Source organism: Indicator indicator, chromosome 24 (genome assembly GCF_027791375.1).
Source record: "Indicator indicator isolate 239-I01 chromosome 24, UM_Iind_1.1, whole genome shotgun sequence".
NCBI classification, from domain to species: domain Eukaryota; kingdom Metazoa; phylum Chordata; class Aves; order Piciformes; family Indicatoridae; genus Indicator; species Indicator indicator.
Window position 1 is genome coordinate 3418420 of NC_072033.1, and position 23549 is coordinate 3441968.

The window sequence follows — 23549 nt, forward strand, 5'->3', positions numbered from 1 at the left end:
CAGCCCCACCAGTGTCTGTCATCCCCCCCAAGTGTCTGCCATCCCCCCCCAGTGTCTGCCATCCCCCCCCAGTGTCTGCCATCCCACCCAAGTGTCTGCCATCCCACCCAAGTGTCTGCCATCCCACCCCGATGGTCCAAGGATGGGTGGCCGCAGTCTGCCCAAACAGGCTCAAGTCCAGGCAGGAAGGTGCAGTCTCCCCTTGGGGTCTGGGAAGGCTCCATCCTTGAATGGAAACCTGTCCCTTGACACTCACTTGGCTTCCTCCAGCTCCTCTGTCCTCTGGATGGCATCTGTCTCATACTTGGTTCTCCACTGGGCCACTTCTGCGTTGGCCTTGGACAAGTTCCTCTGGAGCTCGCTCTTGGCTTCCACCTCCTCCTCGTACTGCTCCCGCAGCAGGTCGCAGTCGTGCCGGGAGGCTTGCAGGGCATGGGCCAGGGCATTCTTGCTCTGAGGAAAGGAATGCTCATGAGAGGAGCAGCTGACCCAGGCTGCAGGGCACGAGCCATGGCACCGGAACTGGGGACAGCAGAAGAAAACTTCTGGTTTTTCCAGGCTAGGAGCAGCCCTTGGGGCTCCTGTGTGCAGGGTATGTTCCACTTCCCCAGTTCCAGAATCTGAGCCACTGCCACAGTGGCTGTGAGACACCTCCCATTCCCTCAGATCTGTGTCATGCCCTAGAAGCCTCACCTTGGTCTCTTCCTCCAGCTGCCTCTTGAGCTCCTCAATGTTCTGTGTGAATGAGGTCTTGCCACGGCTCAGCTGGTTGATGAAGGACTCCTTCTCCTCCAGCAGCCGACTAAGTTCCCCTGGGTTCAAACAGAGCCAAACCAGCTGAAGGGCTGCAGCCTGCTTTGGCCCACACTCTCCACAGCCTGCAGCCTTCAGCTGCCTGGAGACCTTCACCAGTCCCAGCTGTATCCCCACCCAGGCAAGCTGGGGCCCATGGGCAGGGGTGCCAGCAGCTAAAGGCAAAGTAGGCCAGCTAGGAACCCCTCCTCCTGCTGCCTAAGCTCACCACGCATGCCCCAGCACAACTACCATCACCACAGAGGTCCTCTCCTCCTTGCCAAGCTATCCAGCACCTCTGCAAGGCCTGAGTGGAGGCACACCAAGAACATCCTTGGGACTGGAGCACTGCCCTATGAGGAGAGGCTAAGAGCCCTGGGGCTGTTCAGTCTGGAGAGGAGATGACTGAGAGGGGATTTAATAAATGTTTATAAATATTTGAGGGCTGGAGGTCAGGAGGGAGGGGACAGGCTCTGCTCAGTTGCACCCTGTGACAGGACAAGGGGCAAGGGATAGAAACTACAGCACAGGAGGTTGCACCTCAACATGAGGAGGAACTTCTGCACTGTGAGGTTCACAGAGCACTGGAACAGGCTGCCCAGAGGGGTTGTGGAGTCTCCTTCTCTGGAGACTTTCAAGACCCATCCAGATGCATTCCTGTGCAACCTGTGCTGAATTCTGTGGTCCTGCTCTAGCAGGGGGGTTGGACTCGATGATCTCAGGAGGTCCTTTCCAAGCCCTAACATCCTGAGGTCCTGTGATCCCACTCCCCTCCACTGCAGATGGAGCTCCTGCTGTGTTTGCTGTCCATGGCAGAGGGAGGACAAGGACAAGTCTGTCCAGCTGCCCCACAGCTCCCCCCTCAGCTGCCCCCCTGAGCCCTACCGTTCTCAGTCTGCAGCCGGCCCCGCTGGGCGCTGACGTCGTTCAGCTGTCGCTGCAGCTCATCCACCTTGGCCTTGGCCTCATTCAGCTGATCCTCATAGGTGCGGCACAGCTTCTCAGCAGTGGCCTGCAGGCACCAAGCAGAGCCTCTGAGACCCAGCACCGACCCTCCAGGAGGGTCTCAGCGACTCCATCACCCCAGGACCCAGCTGTCCTCCTCAGCCAAGCTGTGTTATGCAAGGCAGAGAGCAGGAGCCTGCCAGAGCTCATGTCTCTGCTAAGCTAACAGCGGCTCTCTGCTGTCAGGCTTCCAGGAAATGCCTTCCCAGATCTTCCAGACTTGAGTAGGACAAGCAAAGCCATAGTGCCATAGGGACAAGCTATACTTAGCAGGAAAGAGAAACTTGGCCATGGCGAAGAGCTACCTCTGTGGCCTCAACTTGTACCAGGGGAGGCTTTGGATTGGATATTATGAAAAAATTCTTTGCAGCAAGAGTGGTCAGGCACTGGCACAGGCTGCCCAGGGAGGTGGTGGAGTCACCATAGAATCATAGAACTGTTAGGGTTGGAAGGGACCCCAAGGATCATCCAGTTCCAACCCCCCTGCCATGGGCAGGGACACCTCACACTACAGCAGGTTGCTCACAGCCACATCCAGCCTGGCTGCAAAAACCTCCAGGGATGAGGCTTCCACCACCTTCCTGGGCAACCTGTGCCAGTGTCTCACCACCCTCATGGTGTAAAACTTCTTCCTAACATCCAATCTGAAACTACCCACTTCTGGTTTTGCTCCATTCCCCCCAGTCCTATCGCTACCTGACATCCTAAAAAGTCCCTCCCCAACACCCTGGAGGTGTTCAAAAACGAGTAGGACATGGCTTAGTGGTGATGGCAGTGCTGGGTAGAAGGTTGGGCTTGATGATCTTGGAGGCCTTTCCCAACCTTCAACGACTCTATGATCCTACCTAGGACAACGTCCCACGGACTCGGCTGTGCCGAACGCAGCGCAGCCAGCTGACGGCAGAGCTGAGCTCCTACAGTGCCCACCTTGTTCTTGGTGAGGTACTCGATGTTGGATGAGAGGTCATCCACCTCCATCTTCATCTCACTCTTCTCCTTCTCCAGCTTCTGCTTGACGCGCTGCAGGTTGTCGATCTGCTCGCTCAGCTCGGCCACGCTGTCCGCGTGCTTCTTGCGCAGGGCGGCCGCCGTGGACTCGTGCTGCAGGGTGGCCTCCTCCAGGTCCCTCCTCAGCTTCAGGAACTCCGCTTCCCGCTTCTTGTTCATCTCCAGCTGGGTGGCCGTGGCCCCGCCGGCCTCCTCCAGCCGCTCGCTCAGCTCCTCCAGCTCCCGCGACACTTCCGCCCTCTGCTTCTCCACCTTGGCCCTGGCCGCGCGCTCGGCCTCCAGCTCCTCCTCCAGCTCCTCAATGCGGGCCTGGCACATGCAGGAATCACACAATCACAGGAACATTCAGGTGGGAAAAGACCCTCAGGACCACCAAGTCCAACCCAGAGCCCTACTCTGCAAGGGTCACTCCTAAACCATATCCCCAAGCAACCACATCCAAAAGACCTTTAAACGCATCCGGGGTTGGTGGCTCCACCACCTCCCTGTGCTCCTGCACACAGAGCAAACTTGGGTGCTCCAAGCACCAGGCGAAGCTCCAGCGTCTTTGCTCTCCACAGGGGAGCAAAGTGTCTCCTCTGATGGTGGGGAGCAATGAGCCACCAGCCTGGGGAAAACACCTGGGCTGGTTTGGGATCCCCAGAGGTAGGCATTGGTGGCTGCTGCTTGGCAGAGCTCCTGCTCTCCTCTGAGAGCCAGCAGGAGCCAGACTGACAGCACCCTCCCTTCAGTGGGCACCCCCAATGCACACAGCCTGAACCTGGGGGCATTCCTCTGCTAGAAAGAAGCCCAACATAGTAGGCTCGGAACTTCAGAGTTTGGGCACTGGATTTAAGGCTCTAACTCTGCATTCACCCCAATAGTTTATTCTTGAACTTTGAGCCCACCACATTTTGGCAGAGGGCTTGGCTTCTGCTCACAGTGCCAGCTTTTTTCACCACTCTCCTGCCAAGGTGATGCCTCTGTGCTCACAGAGGGCCTGACCCATGCAGATTCCCCCAGCACATTACATCTGATGGAAATTTAGGACTCCTGAGCTCTGAGAACAGTTTTTCCCACCACACCTGGAGCTCCTTGATCTTCTTCTGCAGCTGGACCTCAGTCACTTGCCCATCCTCAATCCTTGAATTCAGTTGACTCATCTCAAAATCTTTCCTGCACAGAAAGAAGGCAGAACCTCTGGTCAGACAAACACTGGCCTGCCAAGCCCTCAAGCCTGAAGCCAAAGGAAGATATTTCCCTGCACTCTTAACACCCAGGTCCAGAGGACAACCCAACCCACACAGGAGCAGGACTGCAGGGATAAGAAGCAGCTGATGAATTGCTCTAAGGAAGGCTTGGAGTGGCCAAACTGGAAGGCAACCCAGCTCTGAAGTTTCCCCTGTGAGGTCTCTAGCTGTTTTTCTCCACTTCTCCAACGAGAATGGGACATGAGCAATGAAATCTGTACTCACCTCACTGCCCACTCACCAAACCACACTTCCTGAGCTAGGAGGGTGTTACAGGAGACAGTGTCAGAAGCCTTGCCACACGTCCCCTTGATGCAGAGGTGGGCACTGGCCCAGCAGAGTAAGCACACAGCCCAGGCACTAGTAACTTACTTTTTGAGTCTCTCCTCCAGCTGCTGTTTGTCATTCTCCAGATCCATTACAGACTCTTGTGTCAGCTTCAGGTCTCCTTCAAGCTTCCTCTTTGCTCTTTCCAAGTCCATACGCACTTTCTTTTCTTGTTCAAGAGAACTTTCCAGCTGGAAAGAAGGGAGAGAGGATAAGGAGGGAAAGGACCTGCTGTAACCCCAACCTTCCCAGTTTCCATTGCTGTGGGAACTTCACCCAGTTCTGAGAGCCTAATTGGTCTCCAGAGCTGTTCCCTCAGCCCAGGAGTGCTTCCCATGAGGTACTCTAGGATCACCTCTTGGTTCAGGGGCAGTTTGTCCACAGGGTTATTCCTCAACTGGCCACATTAAGAGGATCCCATAACAATCCCACCCTTCGGAGCCCACCCAGGGACAGCCTTTGTGTTCTCCTGAGGGTGTGACTCAAACCTCTCTCACTTCACTGCCACTGCCCCTTGACTCACATCATCCACTTGCTGCTCCAGTTTGACCTTGGCTTTGGTCAGTGTGTTGACCTTGTCTTCCTCAGCCTGCAGGTCATCCAGGGCCTGCTGATGGGCCTCTTGCAGTGCCTTCTTCTCCTTTGTCAGCTTGGCAATGATCTCATCCAGAGCAGCCATCTCCTCAATCAGGTTTTTAACCTAGGTCAGTGAGGTCAAAACCTGAGCACAACTTCTCAGAGAAGGGGCATGCAAAACTAAGAGAGCATCCTGACCCATGAGATCATAGAATCTTAGAATCACGGAATTGTCAGGGTTGGAAGGAACCCCAAGGAGCATCCAGTTCCAACCCCCGGCCATGGGCAGGGACACCTCACACTAGAGCAGGTTGCTCACAGCCACATCTAGCCTGGCCTTAAAAACCTCCAGGGATGAGGCTTTCACCACCTCCCTGGGCAACCTGTGCCAGTGTCTCACCACCCTCCTGGTGAGAAACCCACCACCCTCATGAAAGGCAGGAGGCCATGGTCACCAGCAAGCCTGGCACCACAGCAGCAGCCAGCCTCTGTCCCCTTGGCCAGGCTGCTGTTTGCCAGTGCCCCAAACCAAAGGGCAGGACAGCAAAGGAATTTGCCCTCTCCCACGCCCCTGGCTCAGCTCCCACACACCAGCAGCTTTGTCCCTGATGCTGCTCTGCTGTCCCCCACCAGCTCTGAGCCCCAGGGCAATGGGGCTGCACCCTGCAGGCAAGGGCAGGTACCTTGTTCTCCGTGGCATGCTTCTCCTTCTCCACCTTGGCCAGGGTGATCTCCAGGTCATCAATATCCTTCTTCAGCTCTGCACACTCATCCTCCAGCTTGCGTTTCTTGGCAGTGAGGTCTGAGTTCATCTCCTCCTCATCCTCCAGCCGTTCAGTCAGCTCCTTCACCTTGGCCTCCAGCTGGATCTTGGACTTGATCAGCAGGTCGCAGCGCTCCTCTGCATCTGCCAGGTTGTCTTGCTCCTGGAGCAGGCACAGGAGGCCCAGTGCTCAGCCCCTGCCCCAGGAGTGTCCCAGCAGTCTCTGAGCTGTGCTGTCCCAGCCTAGAGTGGAAGCTCTCCTTGTGGAAGGGGCAGAGCAAGCCCAAGGTGCTCAGGTGAACAGAAAAGGCAGTTCCAGTCACTGCCTGTTTGCCATCCCCCCCACCCCAGTGTGTGGAGATCACCCTTCCCAGAGCCAGAGGAGCACAGATGCCCACAGGAGCCCTGAGCTGGCAGGTCTGTGAGACAGCTTCAGGTCTGACCAAGCCTCACATTGTATTTCAAGCAGATTGTGGCAATACTGAGGCTCTCAAAACTGCACAAGGCTGAAGGAGGGATCTAACACACTTTGGTCCTTCTTCTACCCATGGACCCTGCACTATCTTTACATCCAGAAAGAGCAGGAGGCACTCACTGCCTGCAGCTGCAGAGTCAGGTCGTTCTTCTCCTGGATCATGGAGACCTGCTTTTCTTCCAGCTCTTTCCTCTTAGCCTCAGACTTTTCCAGAGCCTCCTTCAGCTTCTGGAATTCCTCCTTCAGGTTGGACATTTCCTTCTCAGTCTGAGCAGACTTGAGTAAAGGCTTGATCTTGAAGAACAGCTTCATCCAGGACCAGTTCTTGACAGCATTGAAGGCCCGGATGTTCCACTGGATGGTATACAGAGCTTCCCTGGAGGGACACAAGCACAGCACCATCGTGGCTGTGGATGGTCCACCTCCCATCCTCACTGCAGCAGAGATCCAGCCTCTGCAGGCCTGGACATGGCTCTGTTCTTCACCAGGAGGGCAAATGGTGATATGCTCAATGAAAGGCACATTGTCTGCACACTGCCCTAGTGGGACAGCTGGTGTGGCCACCTCATTCTACATCCCTCTGAATCTTCCAGTGGAAACCAAAGGCTCTCCCCACTTAAATGCACTGACCCAGGCCCATGCCAGACCTCTTACAGGTCTACCTCCACCCCTTCAGGACAGGGCCTTACCCAGCCACTGTAAGCCAGAGGCAAGCCCCACAGGTGAGCCCACTGAAGGGTACAGAAGGAACAAGAAGACACGCAGAGGCCTTGCTCTTCCCACCACAACACTAACCTCCTGCTGATGATCTTCTGATACTCAACACGCATGAGGTGCCCTCGGATCCTGGCCTGCAGCATGGTCAAGATCTTGGCCAGACGCTCATCTCGCATCTCCTCCAGCATGCCCAGCAAACCAGCTTTGAAAAACACCTGCAGGCAAGAGGGGGAGGACAAGAGAGTCAGCAGCAGAGAGATCAGAGGGCTCAGGGACCTGTCAGGCAGACCTGGGCTACACATGGCCCAAAGCAGAGATCACAGAATCCCAGACTGGTTTGCATTGGAAGGGACCTTTCGAGGTCACCCAGTCCAATCCCCCTGCAGCCAGCAGGGACATCTGCAACTAGAGCAGGTTGCTCAGAGACCCAGACAACCTCACCTGGAATGGTTTCAGGGATTGGGAATCTCCCACCTCTCTGGGCAGCATGGGCCAGGGCCTCAGACTACAAAATTTCTTCCTTCTCTTCAATCTACATCTGCCTCTTTTAGTTTCAAGCCATCACCCCTTGTCCTGTCACAACAGGCCCTGCTCAAAAGTCTGTTCCCCAGCTTTCTGATCAGCCTCTTTAAGTACTGAAAGACCACCAGAAGGTCTCCCTGGAGCCTTCTCTTCTCCAGGCTGAACAACCTCAATTCTCCCAGCCTGGCCTCCCAGCCCTCCCAGCATTGCTGTGGCCTCCTCTGGCCCCACTCCAACAGGTCTCTGTCTTTGCTGTGCTGAGGACTCCAGAGCTGGCCCCAGCACTGCAGGTGGGGTCTCAGCAGAGTGGAGCAGAGGGGCAGAATCCCCTGCCTGGCTGTGCGCTCATGGTGCCAGCTCATCTCCAGCTTTGCACCTCCCAGCATCCCCAAGTGCTTCTCTGCAGGGCTGCTCTCCAGCCTGAATTGGCACTGGGGTCACACAAGCACCAAGGGCTGCCTGGGCATGCAGTAGTTGGGATCCCACGCAAGGATCTGGGCACCAGGTCTCCTGGCCTGAGCACATCCCCTCACATCCCCCAGCAGGGACTAGCTGCTCTGTTGGGTGGAATGAGGTCAGGCAGCAGTCACCTTCTGCTCAGGCCTGTTTCTTCCCAACCTGTTTCTTCCTATGTCTTCCTCAATCCTTTCAGGGACCACACTCAGCCTGCAGAGCTCAGGCTTCAGCAGGGCTGTGGCCAGGCAGCGAGCAAGCTGGGCATGGAGTTGGGACTGCAGAGAGACAGGAGGGGAAATGTCTCCCTTCCAAAGACCAGTGCCATTCTCACCTTGGTGTGACCAAACTTGTACTGTGAGTGGTCCAGTTCCAGGGAGCTCAGCAGCTTCTCTGTTGCCTTTCTGCTGTCTACAAACTTGTCATCTGGAATGGCTGCTGGATTCAGGATACGGTAGCTGCAGGGACAGAGCAGAGGGAGGACATGCAAGAGAGCTCCAGCACAGAGCTGATGGCTCCAGGATCATCCCTGCACCCCAGCCATGGCAGTTACCCCTGGAAGCAACATTGCTGGAGCCAAATATGAACCAGGAGCACCAGGGCACAGGATGGGTTCTGCTGTAGAGCAGACACCAGGGGACCCTGCCAGGTCTTAGTCCCTGAACACAAGGAAGACTGCAGGAGGAGACCACTGGGCCTGGGCCTGCCCAGACCAAGCAGGTTGGATGGGGCCAGCTAGCAAATGGTAACCATCTCAAGAGCAGAGATCTAAGCCAGGATTAGAGGACCTGGGGCTTGCCACTCCCCATCTACTCCAGCATTCAGCACCTCAACATCCCCAGCCCTGCTGCCTCCTCACTTCTGGCTCCAGACTGTCCATGCCTGGCAGCACAGAGCCAGCAGCAGAGCCACTCCAAAGCATGCATGCACTGGGAGCACTGTGGTGGTTCAGACCAGCCCTGCACAAGCTGGGGAGCAGGTCAGAGGTGGCACAAGTCTGTGTGAAGGTGTGATGGCTGCTGGGGGAAGCCATCACAAGGGAGAAGAGGGAGCTACCGCTGCTTGAAGTCGGCGTAGAGGATCCTGTTGGGGAAGCCCTTGCGGCAGATGCGGATCCCCTCCAGGACGCCGTTACAGCGCAGCTGGTGCAGCACCAGGAAGGCATCCATGGCTCCTGCGGGTCAGAGCAGAGATGGAGCAGACATTCAGCCCCAGGGGATGGGAGAAATGGAGCTGCAGCATGGGCCTGAACGTTGGAAACTCTGGGTTTGAACAGGGGTCCTTGTCCTGAGCTGAGCTGAGCACCAGCGCTGCAGCCTGGGCCTTGGGTGGTGGAAGTTCAGCATGAGAGACTCAGCTGTGCCTGCTGGCACCTGAGTGCAAGGCAGCCCAACTGTCACTGCTGAGCTGAGCACCAGTGCTGCAGCCTGGGCCTCGGGTGGTAGAAGTTCAGCATGAGAGACTCAGCTGTGCCTGCTGGCACCTGAGTGCAAGGCAGCCCAACTGTCACTGCTGAGCTGAGCACCAGTGCTGCAGCCTGGGCCTTGGGTGGTGGAAGTTCAGCATGAGAGACTCAGCTGTGCCTGCTGGCACCTGAGTGCAAGGCAGCCTAACTGTCACTGCTCAGCCAAAACTGCTCAGGAGAAGAGACTGGCAGAGGTCACAGGACTTTCCATACTGAGGTGGGACCAGGTCTCAATGGCAGCAGAGGTGCTGCAAGAAAAGGACTGGGGAGAAGATGGAGCCCCTGCCAGCTCCCAGATGTGGATGGCACCCGAGGAGCTGCCAGGGAGTTGTCTCAGGCTCTGCATACCTGGGGTCTTGGACTCGTTGGGGATGATGCAGCGGACAAAGTGGGGCTGTGTGGAGCGCAAGTTGGTCATCAGCTTGTTGAGATTCTCCTGTGGGCAGGCACAGGGGATGAGGCATGAGGTGACAGCCCTGCTCCCCAGCCACACCCCTCTCCAGCCCCTTCTCCCCGTGGGCAGGCAGAGAGCAGACCCTGAGAGTCCCTCACTACTCTTCACAAGAGAGCAGGGAACCTCCTCCTGCTTGGCTGCTCTCTGTGCTACCTGCCAGCAGGACATCCTCAGCCCCACATCAGGACCACTGCCTTCTGCCAGGGTGGGAGCAATGGCAGAGGGCAGAGGGTACTAGGCTGGCAGGCCTTCCAAAGGGCACCTGCAGGCTTTGCTGTGCCAAAGAGGAGCCAGATGCTTCCCAAGCATTTGTAGAGAAAGGTTTGCTGCAGGGGAGAGCCAGGGAGGCAGGACTGAGCATATCCCTGGTACACAGCTCTGCTGGTGCCCATTGCCTTGTGCTCAGCACCCTGCAGATCCAGCACTGGCACCCACACTGGCTGTAGACTCCATCTCATCAAGTCTTCCCTGCACCTCCACAGTGCTGCCCATGCCCTTTGCCCATGACCAAGGGTCCTGCTGATCCAGCCTTGGCCTTCTTTAGCCTGCAAGGTAGGGCTCAAGCCAAGCCATGGCCCTGCCTTTTCTTGTGGGAAAGGCATCTGCACCCTTGATCTTTCCAAGCTGCCTTCTGCTGTTCCTACAGGCTCAGCCTGTCCAGGACCAGCCTGGGGACAGGAACACCTTTCCACAGCTCCACATCATCATGGAGCAGCTTCTCACCACAGACACCTTTCCCTAAGGCCTGTGACTTGTCCAGAAGGAAGAAAACCACTTGTGTCCCTGGGTGGGGGTTCTGAGACAAGAGCTGCCCTCTGAGCACCCTGGCATCAGAGAAGCCTGAGAGGAGATCTAATCACTGTCTGTAAATATCTGAGGGCTGGGGGTCAGGAAGGAAGGGACAAGGACAGGCTCTGCTCACTTGTGCCCTGTGAGAGGACAAGGGGCAATGGATGGAAACTACAGCACAGGAGGTTCCACCTCAACATGAGGAAGAACTTCTTCACTGTAAGGGTCACAGAGCCCTGGAACAGGCTCCCCAGAGAGGTTGTGGAGTCTCCTTCAGTGGAGACTTTCCAGCCCTGTCTGGATGTGTTCCTGTGTGAGCTGCACTGGATTTTATGGTCCTGCTCTGGCAGGGGGGTTGGACTCAAAGATCTCCAGAGGTCCCTTCCAACCCCTAACATCCTGTGATCATCACAAGGCTGTCACGACAGGACACAGCCCTGGGCTCACATCCCCCTCTCTGCTGTCTTCCAGTTGCTTAAGCTCTGGGGTGGGCAAATTATCTCCTGTGGTGAGCATGGGAACAGGGTTGGGGTGGCAGCCCAAGCTGTAAAGTAGCTCAGGACACCTCCCTGGACAGGCCAGCAGAGAGCTGCCTGCTCTCAGAGACCTGCAAGATCCTCCTCCATTTTCTTCCGCCCAAGGGCTGTCCTTCCCGATGACCAGAATGAGGAGAGAAGTAGCACAGACTTAAAGTGATGTTCATGTGGTACATCAGCTAAACATCACTACAAGTCTTAACTGCCGCTCTCCCAGAGGTGAAGGAGCTGCTGGGCAGCCCAGCCAGCACGGGGCAGAGGCAGCACCACCCCAGCACCCAGGGAGCCATCCTCTGCCAGCCTGGAGCCTGCCTAGCAGCACGGGGACAGGGCTGGGACTCTGCCAGGCACAGGGATGAGAGGAGCTTTAGCCTAGTGGTGGTGCTTCAGGAGCCCTGGTGGTGCTGCAGGCCCCTAGAGCTCATGGGCAAGATACCCCAGAGTGCTGGCAGGGCAGTGGGAGTGGCACTGGGACACTCTGAGCATGCTTCCCTCACAGCCTTGCACGAGGAGCTGGCTCTTACCTTGTGCAGCTGTGACACAGTTTGGAAAGAGGCTGCCTTTTTGCGTTTCTCCTTGGTGCCTGGCTTGTGAGGTTCCTCTGTTGGGTTGAAACATTGATTAATTACATCAGCAAAGCATCTGCTCGGCTTGGAGGTCTCAGGAGCACCCCAAAGACACCCAGGGCCCCTGCTTTCTGTAAAGCAGAGATGGTAGTGCCACCAAAAACACCTCCCACAGCACCCAACTCTGGGGTTTGCTCCTCAGCACTTGGTAACAGGAGACCACTTCACACATTGCAGGTCACAGAGCCATCAGAGCAGCTCCACAGCACAAGCTCAGCCTGGTCCTAACCAGGGTCTGGAGCACAGGGCTGGGGAGGAGCAGCTGAGGGACCTGGGCTCATTTAGTCTGGAGAAGAGGAGGATGAGGGGAGATCTCAGTGCTCTCTACAGCTCCCTGAAAGGAGGTTGGAGTGAGGTGGGGGTTGGGCTCTTCTCTCTATTGTCAGGTGATAGAAGGAGAGGAAATGGCCTGAAGTTGTGCCAGGGGAGGTTTAGGTTGGAGATTAGGAAAAATTTCTTTGCTGCAAGAGTGGTCAGGGATTGGAACAGGCTGCCCATGGAGGTGGTGGAGTCCCCATCCTTGGAGGTGTTCAAGGAACCTGTGGCCATGGCACCTGGGGACATGGTTTGATGGCCATGGTGGGGTTGGGTTGATGGTTGGACTGGATGATCTCAGAGGGCTTTTCCAACAACAAAACTCTATGATTCCATGACTCTAACCACCCACCTAAAGCCCCTAGGCTGCACTACATGCCTAGAGAACCAACCCACCCAGGTCACTGTGGGCCCTCCCTTTGCCCAGTGCTACTGTGTGCAGAAAGACTGCACCAGCAGCTGGGTGTGGGGCTGAGGAGGCTTTGCTGCAAAGGGAGGGAGAGAACAAGGTCAAAAGAGGGGTGATGGTGTTCCTCACCTGAGGTAGAGCCCACATAGTTCTCATAGAGGGAGGCCAGCAGCTTATTCTGGGATTTTTGGAAGACAGACACCACTGTCTCATTCAGGGGGTCCTTGTTCTTTTCCAGCCACCCAGCGATGTTGTAGGGCACCTGGCAGCAGAGCAGAGAGGCAGAGGTAAGGGCAGGCCTGCAGGAGGGGAGGTGGGACGTGGTGGGAGGGCTGCCAGGGCACTCACCACCCCAGCATAGTGCACCAGCTCGAAGTGGGCCTCATATTTCCTCTTCTTGTCTGGCCTGGGCTTCTGGAAGTTGGGTGACTTCCCAAGGTGGTTGTCGTAGAGCTTGGCTTTGAAGGACATGTCAGAGGCTTTGGGGAACATGCACTCCTCTTCCAGGATGGACAGGATTCCCAGTGGCTGCAGAGAGAAGGTGGTGCAGGGAGCTCTGAGCTCAGTGTACCATGTCCCATCCCAGGATGGGGCAGTCCCTGGGCAAGGCCTGGCTTGGGAGACCTTGCTGACAATCAGCCAGAGGGTGCAAGACACTGACCATAGGACAAGCTATCACTCATGCATCCAGGCTGCATCTGCCCTCCAGCCACTCAGCATGGGACTGGCCAGGCCTGCACGAAGCAGGGACTTGCCCAGGTCCATCAGGTTCACAGAATCACAGAATGTTAGGGGCTGGAAAGGGACCTTGAGAGGTCATCCCCCCTGCCAGAGCAGGAGCACCTGGAGCAGGTCACACAGGAACACATCCAGGCAGGTCTTAAGTATCACCTGAGAGGAGACTCCACAACCCCCCTGGGCAGCCTGTCCCAGAGCTCTGTCACCCTCACAGGGAAATAATTCCTCCTGTTTCCATGGAACCTCCTCTGCCTCAGCTTCCACCACTGCCCCTTGTGCTGTCCTTGGGCATCCCCCAGCAGAGCCTGGCTCCAGCCTCTGGGCACTCCCCCTGCACATCTTTATCCCCAGCAATGAGGTCACCCTCAGGCTCCTCCTCTCCAAGCTACAGAGCCCCAGCTCAGTATCCTGGCAGGTTTCCTCCTTTCCAAGGAAAGGATGAGCTTCCTCCATGCAACAGTAGAAATCCTTTACACAAGCTGCTCTGAATCAGCACTTAGGTGAGAGGCACTGAGGGGCAGCAAGTAAGAAGGAAAAAAAAGGGGGCAGAGATCTCTGCTCTCTGGAGGAAAAGGCCACACAAGGTTTTGTGGCTCACTGAGGGGGTAGGAACAGAATTTTTGTGGTTTCATAAAGTCAAAATTTGAGCCAAAAAGGACTGAATGGGCTGGAGAATCTCAGCTGTGGGGTCAACAAAGATGGGCACTTGCCCTGGCTGAGGAGGGAATCTTTTCATTTCAAGTAGCAGAGCACCTCTCACTGCTCCAGTCTTTGCAAACAAACCATCTGGCACAAGTCCCCATTCCTGGGCCCTGACTCATGCCTTACCTTCTCAATCAGGTCAATGCAAGCCTGCAGATCCAGGCCAAAGTCAATGAAGACCCATTCAATGCCTTCCTTCTTGTATTCTTCCTGCTCCAGGACAAACATGTGGTGGTTGAAAAACTGTTGCAGCTTCTCATTGGTGAAGTTGATGCACAGCTGCTCAAAGCTGTTGAACTGCAAGAACAAAACAGGCCTGCATCAGAAGGAGGAGCTGCAGGTGTGAAGGGATTCACTCTTCTGCTTTCTCTGGGTGGGAAGAGTGAGCTCTGCCAGGCTCAGCTGGTTTGCTACCAGAGCAGGGAGGCAGGGGTTCACTGGAGCTGTGCTGCAGCACTGCCAGAGAAGTCCTTGTGAGCTGACTGTTTTCTCCAGAGCAATCAAGAGCTCTTTTTCTTAGCAAGACCAACTGCTTCTTGGAGAAGACAGAGCTGTCAAACACCAGCACCCTGAGCTCTCTGCCCTACACCTTTCCCCAGGTCCACAGCAGGGAGAACTCACATCAAAGATCTCAAAGCCTGCAATGTCCAGCACTCCAATGAAGAACTGCCTGGCCAGCTTGGTGTCCAGGGTCTTGTTGATCCGAGTCACCAGCCACTTGAACATGCGGTCGTAGGTGGCTTTAGCCAGGGCTCCCACGGCATAGACAACCTGCCAGAGCAAGGCACACAGCTGGGCAATGCCCACAGAGCCTCCCCTCTGCTTTGCTAGGAGCTGGAGGCTGAAGAATCATAGAATGACAGCATCATAACATCATAGGATCACAGAATGGGTTGGGTTGGAAGGGACCTCCAAAGCTCATCCAGTCCAACCCCCTCCGCGGTCAGCAGGGACAGCCTCAACTAGATCAGGTTGCTCACAGCCCTGCCCAGCCTCACCCTGAATACCTCCAGGGATGGGGCCCCAATCCCCTCCCTGGGCAGAAGAGAGCTCCTCTTGGCACAGCCAGATCCAGGGAGTCCATGGTTACAGTATGTGCTCCAAGATTAGTTTTCACATGCTCTCAAGTGTGTTCTGGTATCCCTGGCTTGGTCTTAGCCTTCAGGGTCTTAGGATATCAATTCAGAAACTTATGCATGGCAGGAGCTTACAGCTCACTGTGGGTGAGACATCAGCTTCTAAGGTCCTCTTGAGTTTGGCTTGAGGGCTGGCTGGGACTGTTCAGGTCAAGGTTTGAGTTCTTGACTGTCATGTGGCTGGAATCTGAGAAGCTCCATTTTTGGGGCATTTGACTCTCCCACAAGACCACTTTAGAGCAGTGTTCAGATGAGTTGTCTACTTTCCAGAGCTGAACTCCTCATGGGAGTGTGACTGCCTCTGAAGCAGATCCATAGAAACTGGACTTCTTCTGGCTGTGATCCAACCCACAAGCCAAAGACACTGCACTGAGCCTCCAGCCTTGGCTAATACCCAAAGTCTTCTCTGCCCTCTACTTCCCCAGCTGCTAAAAGCTAGGAACTGTGGCTGTATCTTCTCATGCTGCCCTAGAACCTCCTCCTAAACCCAAGAGAACGAACTGAAGCACCACACACCCTGTCCAGAGAGCATTCCACAGTGGTTCTGCAGCAGAGGAGTGACAAACCAGCACAAGCAGGGAGCCTATGTCCCAGCACACTCACCTGCTCCACATTCTGACCTTTGGTCACATATTCATTGCCCACTTTCACCCGAGGGTGGAGCAAGCCCTTGATGAGGTCAGCTGAGCTGATTCCCATGAGGTAGGCAGCTTTGTCAGCACCTGTGAACCATCACAGAGGTGTGAGGAGCCAGCAAGCAAGCCCCAGAAAGGGAACAAATAAAGAAACCAAAAGCAATGACCCAGGTCTTCTGCTGATCAGTGCTAACTAGAGTGGGTTTTTTCCACTTGCTCCAGAGCCTCCGCCAGTGCCTGGTGTGATTTCCCAACCTGGACATTGTATGATGCTTTTAAAGTCTGGACCTCCTGCCTGAGGAGTTACTGGTTGCAGGAGATGGCCACAGCAGACCTGCTGCACTTGATCAGGTGCCCATCATGTTTTTTGAGTCTTCCTGAACTGGGGATCTCTAGAATTTTCCAGCCTGAAGTCCCATGCAGCAGACTGAAACTGACCAGAAGAAAGGTGATTTTCCTTCTTGTCTTTCACAGACTGCTAGTAACAGATTGCAGCTATAAATCACCTCTGTAGGGGCAGCCCTGCTAGATCAAAACCTTCTTTAATTACCAGGTAGGAGGTGAAACCTGTGTTGACATTCCTCAGGCAAGAAGGATGAGTGTTAGCATGACAAGGTCTGATCCAGGTAGCCCTTTCTGCTGGATCCCTGCCTAGGCTGATGTAGAGTTACTGCTTAAGCCTTCCAGTTCAGTGGTAGGGCTTCCCCTTCTCATCCTTCCACACACTGGGCAGTCCCCCCCTCCTTGAAGCCTGCCTGGGAGCCAGGCAGTGCAAAAGCAACAGAAAATATCTGAGCTCTGACTGGTCAGCTTTGCTCTGCAGCCTGACTCCTCTTAGATCCATGATTTGCATTTGATTTTCCGAAGCAATAATCAAGGAGAAGGATTAGAGACTGGGTCCTACTCCGACTGCTCTTCAGGAGGCTGACTTGGGCAGGTCCTTACAAGTCCTGATCATGGCTTGGCTCAGGAAGGCTGTCTAATGAAGGGTAAGAGTTGAAGAAGAACAAGAGAAGACTGAACAAGGTGAGGTCACAGCTAGGGTGTGACAGAGGAAAATGTGGTGCAGGTGAGACCACCCAGTGCTTGCAGCAAGGGCTGTCCGAAATATGCCTGCTCGAGGGCAAGCCCCTTGGTGCACCTACAGCAGGTGTGCTTGCTTGGAATCACAGTCACTGACCTTCACAGACCAGGCTAGAGAAGTTCTCCCAGCCTGCCCTTGGAGGAATTTGGATGCCCAGCCCAGGCTGGGCAGATGTGGCAGCATGGAGCCCAACTCACTTTCAGTGCCGTCAGCCTCTGCCTGCTCCTCTCGCTGCTTCTGCTTGAACTTCATGTTGCCAAAGTGCATGATAGCTCCAACTATTTTATAGGAGCCAAGTTTCTCCTCGTTGCTGAAGCCCAAGATGTCCATGGCATGCTGAGGAGAGACAAAGCAGCACAGACAGAACAAAATCACCACTCTGAGGTGAAGGTTAGCCCTCCCACCACCTTCTAAGGCACCCTCCCTCTCCTGGGCTGCTGGTCAGGGTTTGGTGGGCACCTAGACAAGGAATGCTGTCCATGGGAATGGGGTCCAGCTCCCACGAGATCTATCTGAAAGCAAAAGCACTAGCTTAGCTTCCACAAGCAGGAGGTTTTCCAAGCTGAGACCTCATCTTGTCATGGAGGCCATAGGGATTGCTCCTGTGCTACAGACCCTTCCTCATGCACAGTTACTGTCCTTGCCTGGAGGAGGTTGTGGAGAGAGATCAGAGTCATTCTGCTCTTCCTTGTAGGCTCACAATGTGGAATCATAGAATTGTCAGGGTTGAAAGGGTCTTCAAGGATCATCCAGTTCCAACCCCACCTCACACTAGATCAGTTTGTTCAGAGCCAGATCCAGCCTGGCCTTAAAAACCTCCAAGGATGAGGCTTCTACCACCTCCCTGGGCAAGCTGTTCCAGTCTCTCACCACCCTCATGGGGAAGAATTTCTTCCTAACATCCAATCTGTTGCTCCACATGTGGAGCAGCTGCCAACAAAAACCAGAGAGAGCTCAAACCTAACTTAGAGAGGGACACAACCCCATGTGTGGCCAGAAGGAGGCTGTGCCCTCCAGCTGTCCCTGCCTGGGGCTGTGCAGTGGGAGGGCAGAACACCTACATCTGTTGCCATGAGCTCCTCGCCGTCATCCATGTTGTCCACAGTTGTGACCCCCTGGGAGCAGAAGTGGTAGTCATAGGGGTTGAGGGAGAGCAGCAGCATATCTGTGGGGGGCAAGACATGCAGAGGATGAGGCCAGTTCTGACAAGCACAAAGCTGGGCCAAAGGGACAGCCCTCCAGAGGTGAAGAGGAAAGGGCTTCACCAGCCTCAACTAGGGGGCACCAAGCCACAGGAGGCACAGCCTCTTCAAGCCCAAGGAGGTCCACACATGGCTCCATCTCTTTTGTGATGTGCCTGCTGCTTGCTATCTTGGGATATGGCTTGGCTGCAGACTGATTTAGAAGTGGCCATCCATGTCCTTGTGACCACCAGATAAGATTACTGCTCTGCACAGCTCTTCAGACCTGCCTAATAAGGGATTGTTCTCCAGCCAGCAACAAGCTCAGGAGCCCACAGCTGACCACCCAGGGAATGACCACCCCAGGGGACAGTGCCAGCCATCTTTCTGCAGTGTGGAAAGGGTTTCTGTGCCTTCTGTGTGATCTGGCAGCAGTAGGGCAGGGCTGCTCAAAGAACAGGACAGCCCCAGGGCAAATTTGGGTCAGCTGGGATCATCCTGGGGAACACATCTAGGCCAGCACTACGCCAGAGCTCTGCTGCAATTGAGCTGTGCAGTTGGTTTCAAGCTCACCTGAAGCAGGTCATCTCTCCAAGGTGGCTGAAGGAGCTCAAAGAAGGCTACCAAACACTTCCCCCTACCCCATAATGAGCAAATATCCAGCCTGCATGGATGGAGTGAGTAAATAGCCAGGCTGCCCATGCTGAGGTCCTGCTGCAGCCACTACATGTCAAGGACACTGTGCAAGGCAGCTTTGCAAAGGACAACCCCATCCTGCAGACAGACCCTGAGTGACCACTACTCTGCTCCTAACAGCTGCAGAGAAGCTTTAGTCTGGCTTCTCAGTCTGTGAGGATAAAGGAGGCTGGACTAGGTGACCTCTGGAAATCCCTTCCACTCTGAATTATCCTCTGGCCCTGTGCAGCCAGCGAAGCACTTGAGGGCATAGTGAGCTGGGTTTGCTCATTCCCTGCAGACCCCAAAGCCAACCCACAGAGCTCTGGGTGGCTATTTCCAGGCTATCACTCCACAAAGGCTTTGCTGCAGCTTCAGCTACCTTACCTTGCAGCTCTGGCTTCTTCCCAGAGAGGATCTGGTAGTAGATGTGGTAGCTTCGCTCTTTGGGCTGCTGGAAAATCACTCTTGATTTTTCCAGGAGATCTAGAACCAAATGGAGAAGAGGGATTATCAGAGGAGGGATTGCTCTTTCCAGGAGCTGACCCAGCAGAAAGAGTGAGCTGGACTCAGGCCTGCCCACTGCACTGGCACCTCTCTACTCACAGATGTCAATGTCTGCTGAGGCCAGCTTCCCTGAGGGGCCAAAATGGATCCGGATGAACTTACCCTGAAAACACACACAGGAGGTGAGAGCTGGGCCTGGCTGTGCAGGTACAGCTCTCAGCAGCTCCCAGAAACCTCAGGCAACTACAAGGCACTGGTAATTTGGCACTTCTCAGGCTTCTGTTGGTGCCAGCCAAGTTCCTGGGCTCTGTGAGGAGTAGGTGAGTGAAGTCCTCTGGTTTGTAGTGGGCAGAGGGTCAGACAGTACCACCTCAGGCTTTAGCCACTCAGCAGGTAAATCCCTGCCCTCAGCTCCTACAGCCAAGCACTTCTGCAGGGCAGTGTGACACAGAACCTCCCACAGCCTCCTGCTCCTTGGTGTGCTGAGGAAGCCCTCCCATGAGTGTCTGCTCTCCCTCCAAGGCACCAAAACCACCACAGCTGACAAGTCCTGCACCCAACAGCAGAGCCAGACTGGGCTTAGCAGAACAGGTGCTGCTGCCAGGAAGGGGCACACTTGTCTGCCCCATCTCCAGCACTCCAGGCTGGCCCTCTCAGCTCTGCTCCTGGAAGGGCTTTCTGCCCAGCCACAACTCCCCCTGACCAGCACACCACTTGCTGCACTGATGTCACCAGAGGAAGCCTGGCCTCAGCAGTCCAGTCCCAGCAGGAAGCAGAGCAAGGTTCCTGCCAGGTGCCTTTGGCTCCCACAGGATCAAACCCCAGTGCCACAAGTGCCACATCCAGCTCTGCCTGCCTCAGACACTTACAAAACGTGAGGAGTTGTCATTCCTTATGGTCTTGGCATTGCCAAAAGCTTCCATAGCTGGGTTAGCCTCGATGATTTGATCCTCGAGGGTGCCCTGGAGAACAAAACCAAAGGCCAAGTCAGCTCCCACCCAGCCAGAGGGGATCTGTAACCAACAACACAGGCAGGCAGGGGCTGGGCTCCTCGCTCCACCTGCCTGCTGCTCCTCAGGCATCTCCTTGTCTCAAGAGGCAACACAGCCAGATTTTACAGCAATGCCCTCTGTGGGCTTCTCCTTGCCTAAACTGGTCCCAAGCTACTGCCCCTTCTGCCACACAGCAGTCCTTTAGCCTCTTGGTTAGGCTGCTACAATAGGGAACCCACGAGCAAGCACGTGCTGTCACCACAACCATCTGAAACATTTCAGGCCCTTGGACTTTGCCAGGCTTTTCCTCTTTCACCAAGCCAAAGCCTTGAGCAGTTCAACTCAAAGCACATTGCAAAAGAAGAGATCCAGAAGTCAGGCTTGGCTTCCAGCTCCCTACCCCATCAACGTGCACAGCAGAGGCACAGTGATTGGAACACATCACAGGTCCCAGCTGCAGTTATCTGCTGAACTCATTGGAGCTCTCCTGAGCAAGCCCCAAGGTGAATCTTCCCTTAACCTTGTTTTTCCATTCATATTTCACACTCTTAAGTTAAAGAGACAGCCTCCACCTAAAGCAGGGCAAGAATTCAAGGAGAGAAGCAAGAGACTCATGCCAAGCCACACAAAGGACAGTAGGGGTTGACAACAGCAGCAGAATTTGGTGGCACAGGCACCTGCAGGATTGTTCCTGAGAGCTTTTGCCCATGCTCTGGCACATTACAGCCCATGGGGCTTTCCTCTGGTGGGAACCACCAACTCTGGGTTCTGCCCACCAAGAGCTGAGTTATCTTTTCAGTGCTGGACCCATGACTGCTGCCCACCTCTGCAGCTCCAAGCATGTGAAGGGCAAAAGAGACCAGGAGCAGCTATCAGCCACAGCTTTGCCCAAACTCTGTTTTGTCACCTTGATATCCTTTTACCTGTTATCTTTGAACCCTGTGAGAAACAAGGGAGGCTGCTCCAGGACCCCCAGATTCAGCCCCCAGCTATCTCAGTCCTGGTAAGTGGTCTGAGGCTCATGTGGTAAGGAGCATCCCTCAACCAAGAGTGTGGGTCAGCTAAAGGCTGTCCCTCAGTTCCCAGCAGAGAGACAGAGGACCAAGGACATAGGACTGAGATGCTGAGCCCTTGGGGTGCTGGGAGCACCAGGGACTGAAGCTTTGCTGGATTTCTCAAGGTACTTGGTTGTTTCTGTGGAGCTAAGCAGATGTCCCCAGAGGAGGGGACATCAGCTGCCTGCAATGTGGTGGGCTCAGCCATTCCAGGTCTTTGCATGTCCAAGCATCAGCAGGGCCCCTGCTTGCAGACAGAGCAATGTGGCCCTTGGCAAAAAGCCTTTTCCCACCACCCTCAGCTGGGCTTTGAGACACTAACAGCTCAGAGAGTGAAAGCTTCACCTTATCACAGAATCACAGAACGTGAGGGGTTGGAAGGGACCTCAAAAGATCATCAAGTCCAACCCCCCTGCCAGAGCAGGATCACCTAGAGGAGGTCACACAGGAACATGTCCAGGTGGGTTTTGAATGTCTCCAGAGAAGGAGACTTCACAACTTCTCTGGACAGCCTGTTCTAGGGCTCTGTCACCTTCACAGTGAAAAGGATTTTCCTTCTGTTCCCATGGCACCTCCTCTGCTCCAGCTTGCACCCACTGCCCCTTGTCCTGTCCTTGGACATCCCTGAGCAGAGCCTGGCTCTGTCCTCCCCACACTGCCCTGCACATCTGTATCAACATGAATGAGGGCACCCCTCAGGCTTCCCTGCTCCAAGCTCCAAGCCCCAGCTCCCTCAGCCTGTCCTCACAGGGAGATGTTCCACTGCCTGCAGCATCCTTGTGGCTCTGTGCTGGACTCTTTCAAGCAGTATCTTTGGAGGAGCCCACACCACCCCCAGGCAAACACTCTGCTGGTTAGAAATGAGCCTTTGAAGAGCAATGATGCCTTGAGGGAGAGGTTGGAGTCAGAAAGGTAGAAAGTTACTAAGAGTTGAAACACCAAAGCTTGAAACTATGGGAGGGTGGGAGACACAGAGCCAGGGGTAAGGCAGAGGCCTCACCCAGGCATTCCTCATCATCCCATCACAGCCCTGTGCTGCAACACAACTGTCCTCAGCATAAGGATTAGGAGTCTACAACACTTACCCCACTTTTAGTGGCAAGAGCTGCCTAGAGAAAGGAAAGAAAATTGTCTTTAGAAATCCAGAAAAGCCAGGCAAGAACCACAAGAAGCATGGTCAGGAAAGCAGGGCATGACCATTTAGTGCCAAAAATACGTCCAAGAAAAAAAAAAACTGAAATTAAACGGGAGGATTAAACTTTGTAAGAGATGCCAAAAAAGTTTGTTAAAGAGATTAGCTCAAGAAAATAAAGAAATGCATCAAAAAGCAAGAAGGAAGAGTTAAATCCAAACCCAAAGAAGAGTAAAGAAAAGAAGCCTGAGGTATTGCTTTGTCCATACCTCAAGCAGCCAAGTTTGCTTCTACAGGGGAAAAAAGCAGGCTGGAGCCTCAAGGTATCAAGAGGAAAGAAGCACTTGCAAAAGGCAGCTCCAAAATAACCAGCACCAAAGAAATGCAAGAATCAAAACAAGAGCAAGAAAAGCACAAGGTAGAAAAGGGTCAAAAAGAGCAAGAGGAGGATGAAAAAAAAGGAGGAAAGGATGAAAAGCAAGGCTTAAAAGAGGCCAGGTGGGAAATGGCAGCTTTACTCCATGCTTGTAATGCTCCTTAAGAAGATCTGTGGGGTGTTGAAGGAGGAAGAGAAGATGAAAAAGGGCATCCAAAGTGCCTCTTCCAGGCTGCAGAGACTGAGCAACCAGGTTTAAAAAAAAAAAAAAAATCCCCCAAAAAATCCATTTCCCCTTGAGCAGAATAATTTCAAGCCTTGCTTGTTCAAAAGTCAGGGGAAAGCCAAGCCCTGGGTGGGTCAGGCCAAAGCACACTTCCAAATGCAAAAGAAGTTGAGGGAAGACAAAAAAAAAAAAAAAAAAAACCAAACCAAAACCAAAACCAAACAAACAAAAAGAACCCAACCAAAAAAAAAAAATGAACCCAAAAGTAAAAAGAAGAAGAAAGGGGAAAGGGGAAAGGCAAAGAGAAAAACAATCAAGAAAGGAAGAAAACAGCAAGAACTTGTTTCAAAAGAGGGTCTTACTAATTTCTTGCCCGGTGTGTCGCCCAAGGCTGCCACAATGGCAAAGTACTGAATGACCCTCTTGGTGTTTACAGTCTTACCAGCACCAGATTCTCCGCTTAGAGCAACAGAAATACACAGATCAAGGACATGAGGCAAAGAACAGGCAAAAAGCTTCCAGCAGAGCCCCTGCCGACCTCCTGCCCTGCTCCTCGTGCCCGAGGGAGAAGCAGAGGATCAGAGGGAAGGGCAGGCTGGCGCTGGCAGTGCCCTCCAGCCCGGGGGGTGTGCGTGCTTGGCTTTGGGGC

The 23549-nt window shown here is 54.5% G+C and overlaps 1 protein-coding gene across 1 annotated transcript in view; it reads right to left on the reverse strand.

The window, feature by feature from the left end:
- The window catches only part of MYH7B (myosin heavy chain 7B), a 32503-nt gene that overhangs the window by 4217 nt on the left and 4737 nt on the right, over positions 1–23549 (reverse strand). The window contains exons 6-31 of the mRNA XM_054392150.1: positions 23263–23359; positions 22252–22275; positions 19989–20081; positions 19219–19282; positions 19000–19098; positions 17818–17921; positions 16954–17092; positions 15641–15759; positions 14523–14672; positions 14028–14198; positions 12810–12989; positions 12591–12723; positions 11636–11712; positions 9681–9768; positions 8924–9041; positions 8202–8325; positions 6971–7107; positions 6296–6551; positions 5621–5863; positions 4885–5061; positions 4407–4552; positions 3870–3960; positions 2725–3114; positions 1678–1804; positions 694–812; positions 257–453 (exon numbers count right to left, since the gene is read on the reverse strand). Coding sequence (XP_054248125.1) covers positions 257–453; positions 694–812; positions 1678–1804; positions 2725–3114; positions 3870–3960; positions 4407–4552; positions 4885–5061; positions 5621–5863; positions 6296–6551; positions 6971–7107; positions 8202–8325; positions 8924–9041; positions 9681–9768; positions 11636–11712; positions 12591–12723; positions 12810–12989; positions 14028–14198; positions 14523–14672; positions 15641–15759; positions 16954–17092; positions 17818–17921; positions 19000–19098; positions 19219–19282; positions 19989–20081; positions 22252–22275; positions 23263–23359 — 3663 coding nt within the window. The remainder of the gene's footprint in view (positions 1–256; positions 454–693; positions 813–1677; positions 1805–2724; positions 3115–3869; positions 3961–4406; positions 4553–4884; positions 5062–5620; positions 5864–6295; positions 6552–6970; positions 7108–8201; positions 8326–8923; positions 9042–9680; positions 9769–11635; positions 11713–12590; positions 12724–12809; positions 12990–14027; positions 14199–14522; positions 14673–15640; positions 15760–16953; positions 17093–17817; positions 17922–18999; positions 19099–19218; positions 19283–19988; positions 20082–22251; positions 22276–23262; positions 23360–23549) is intronic.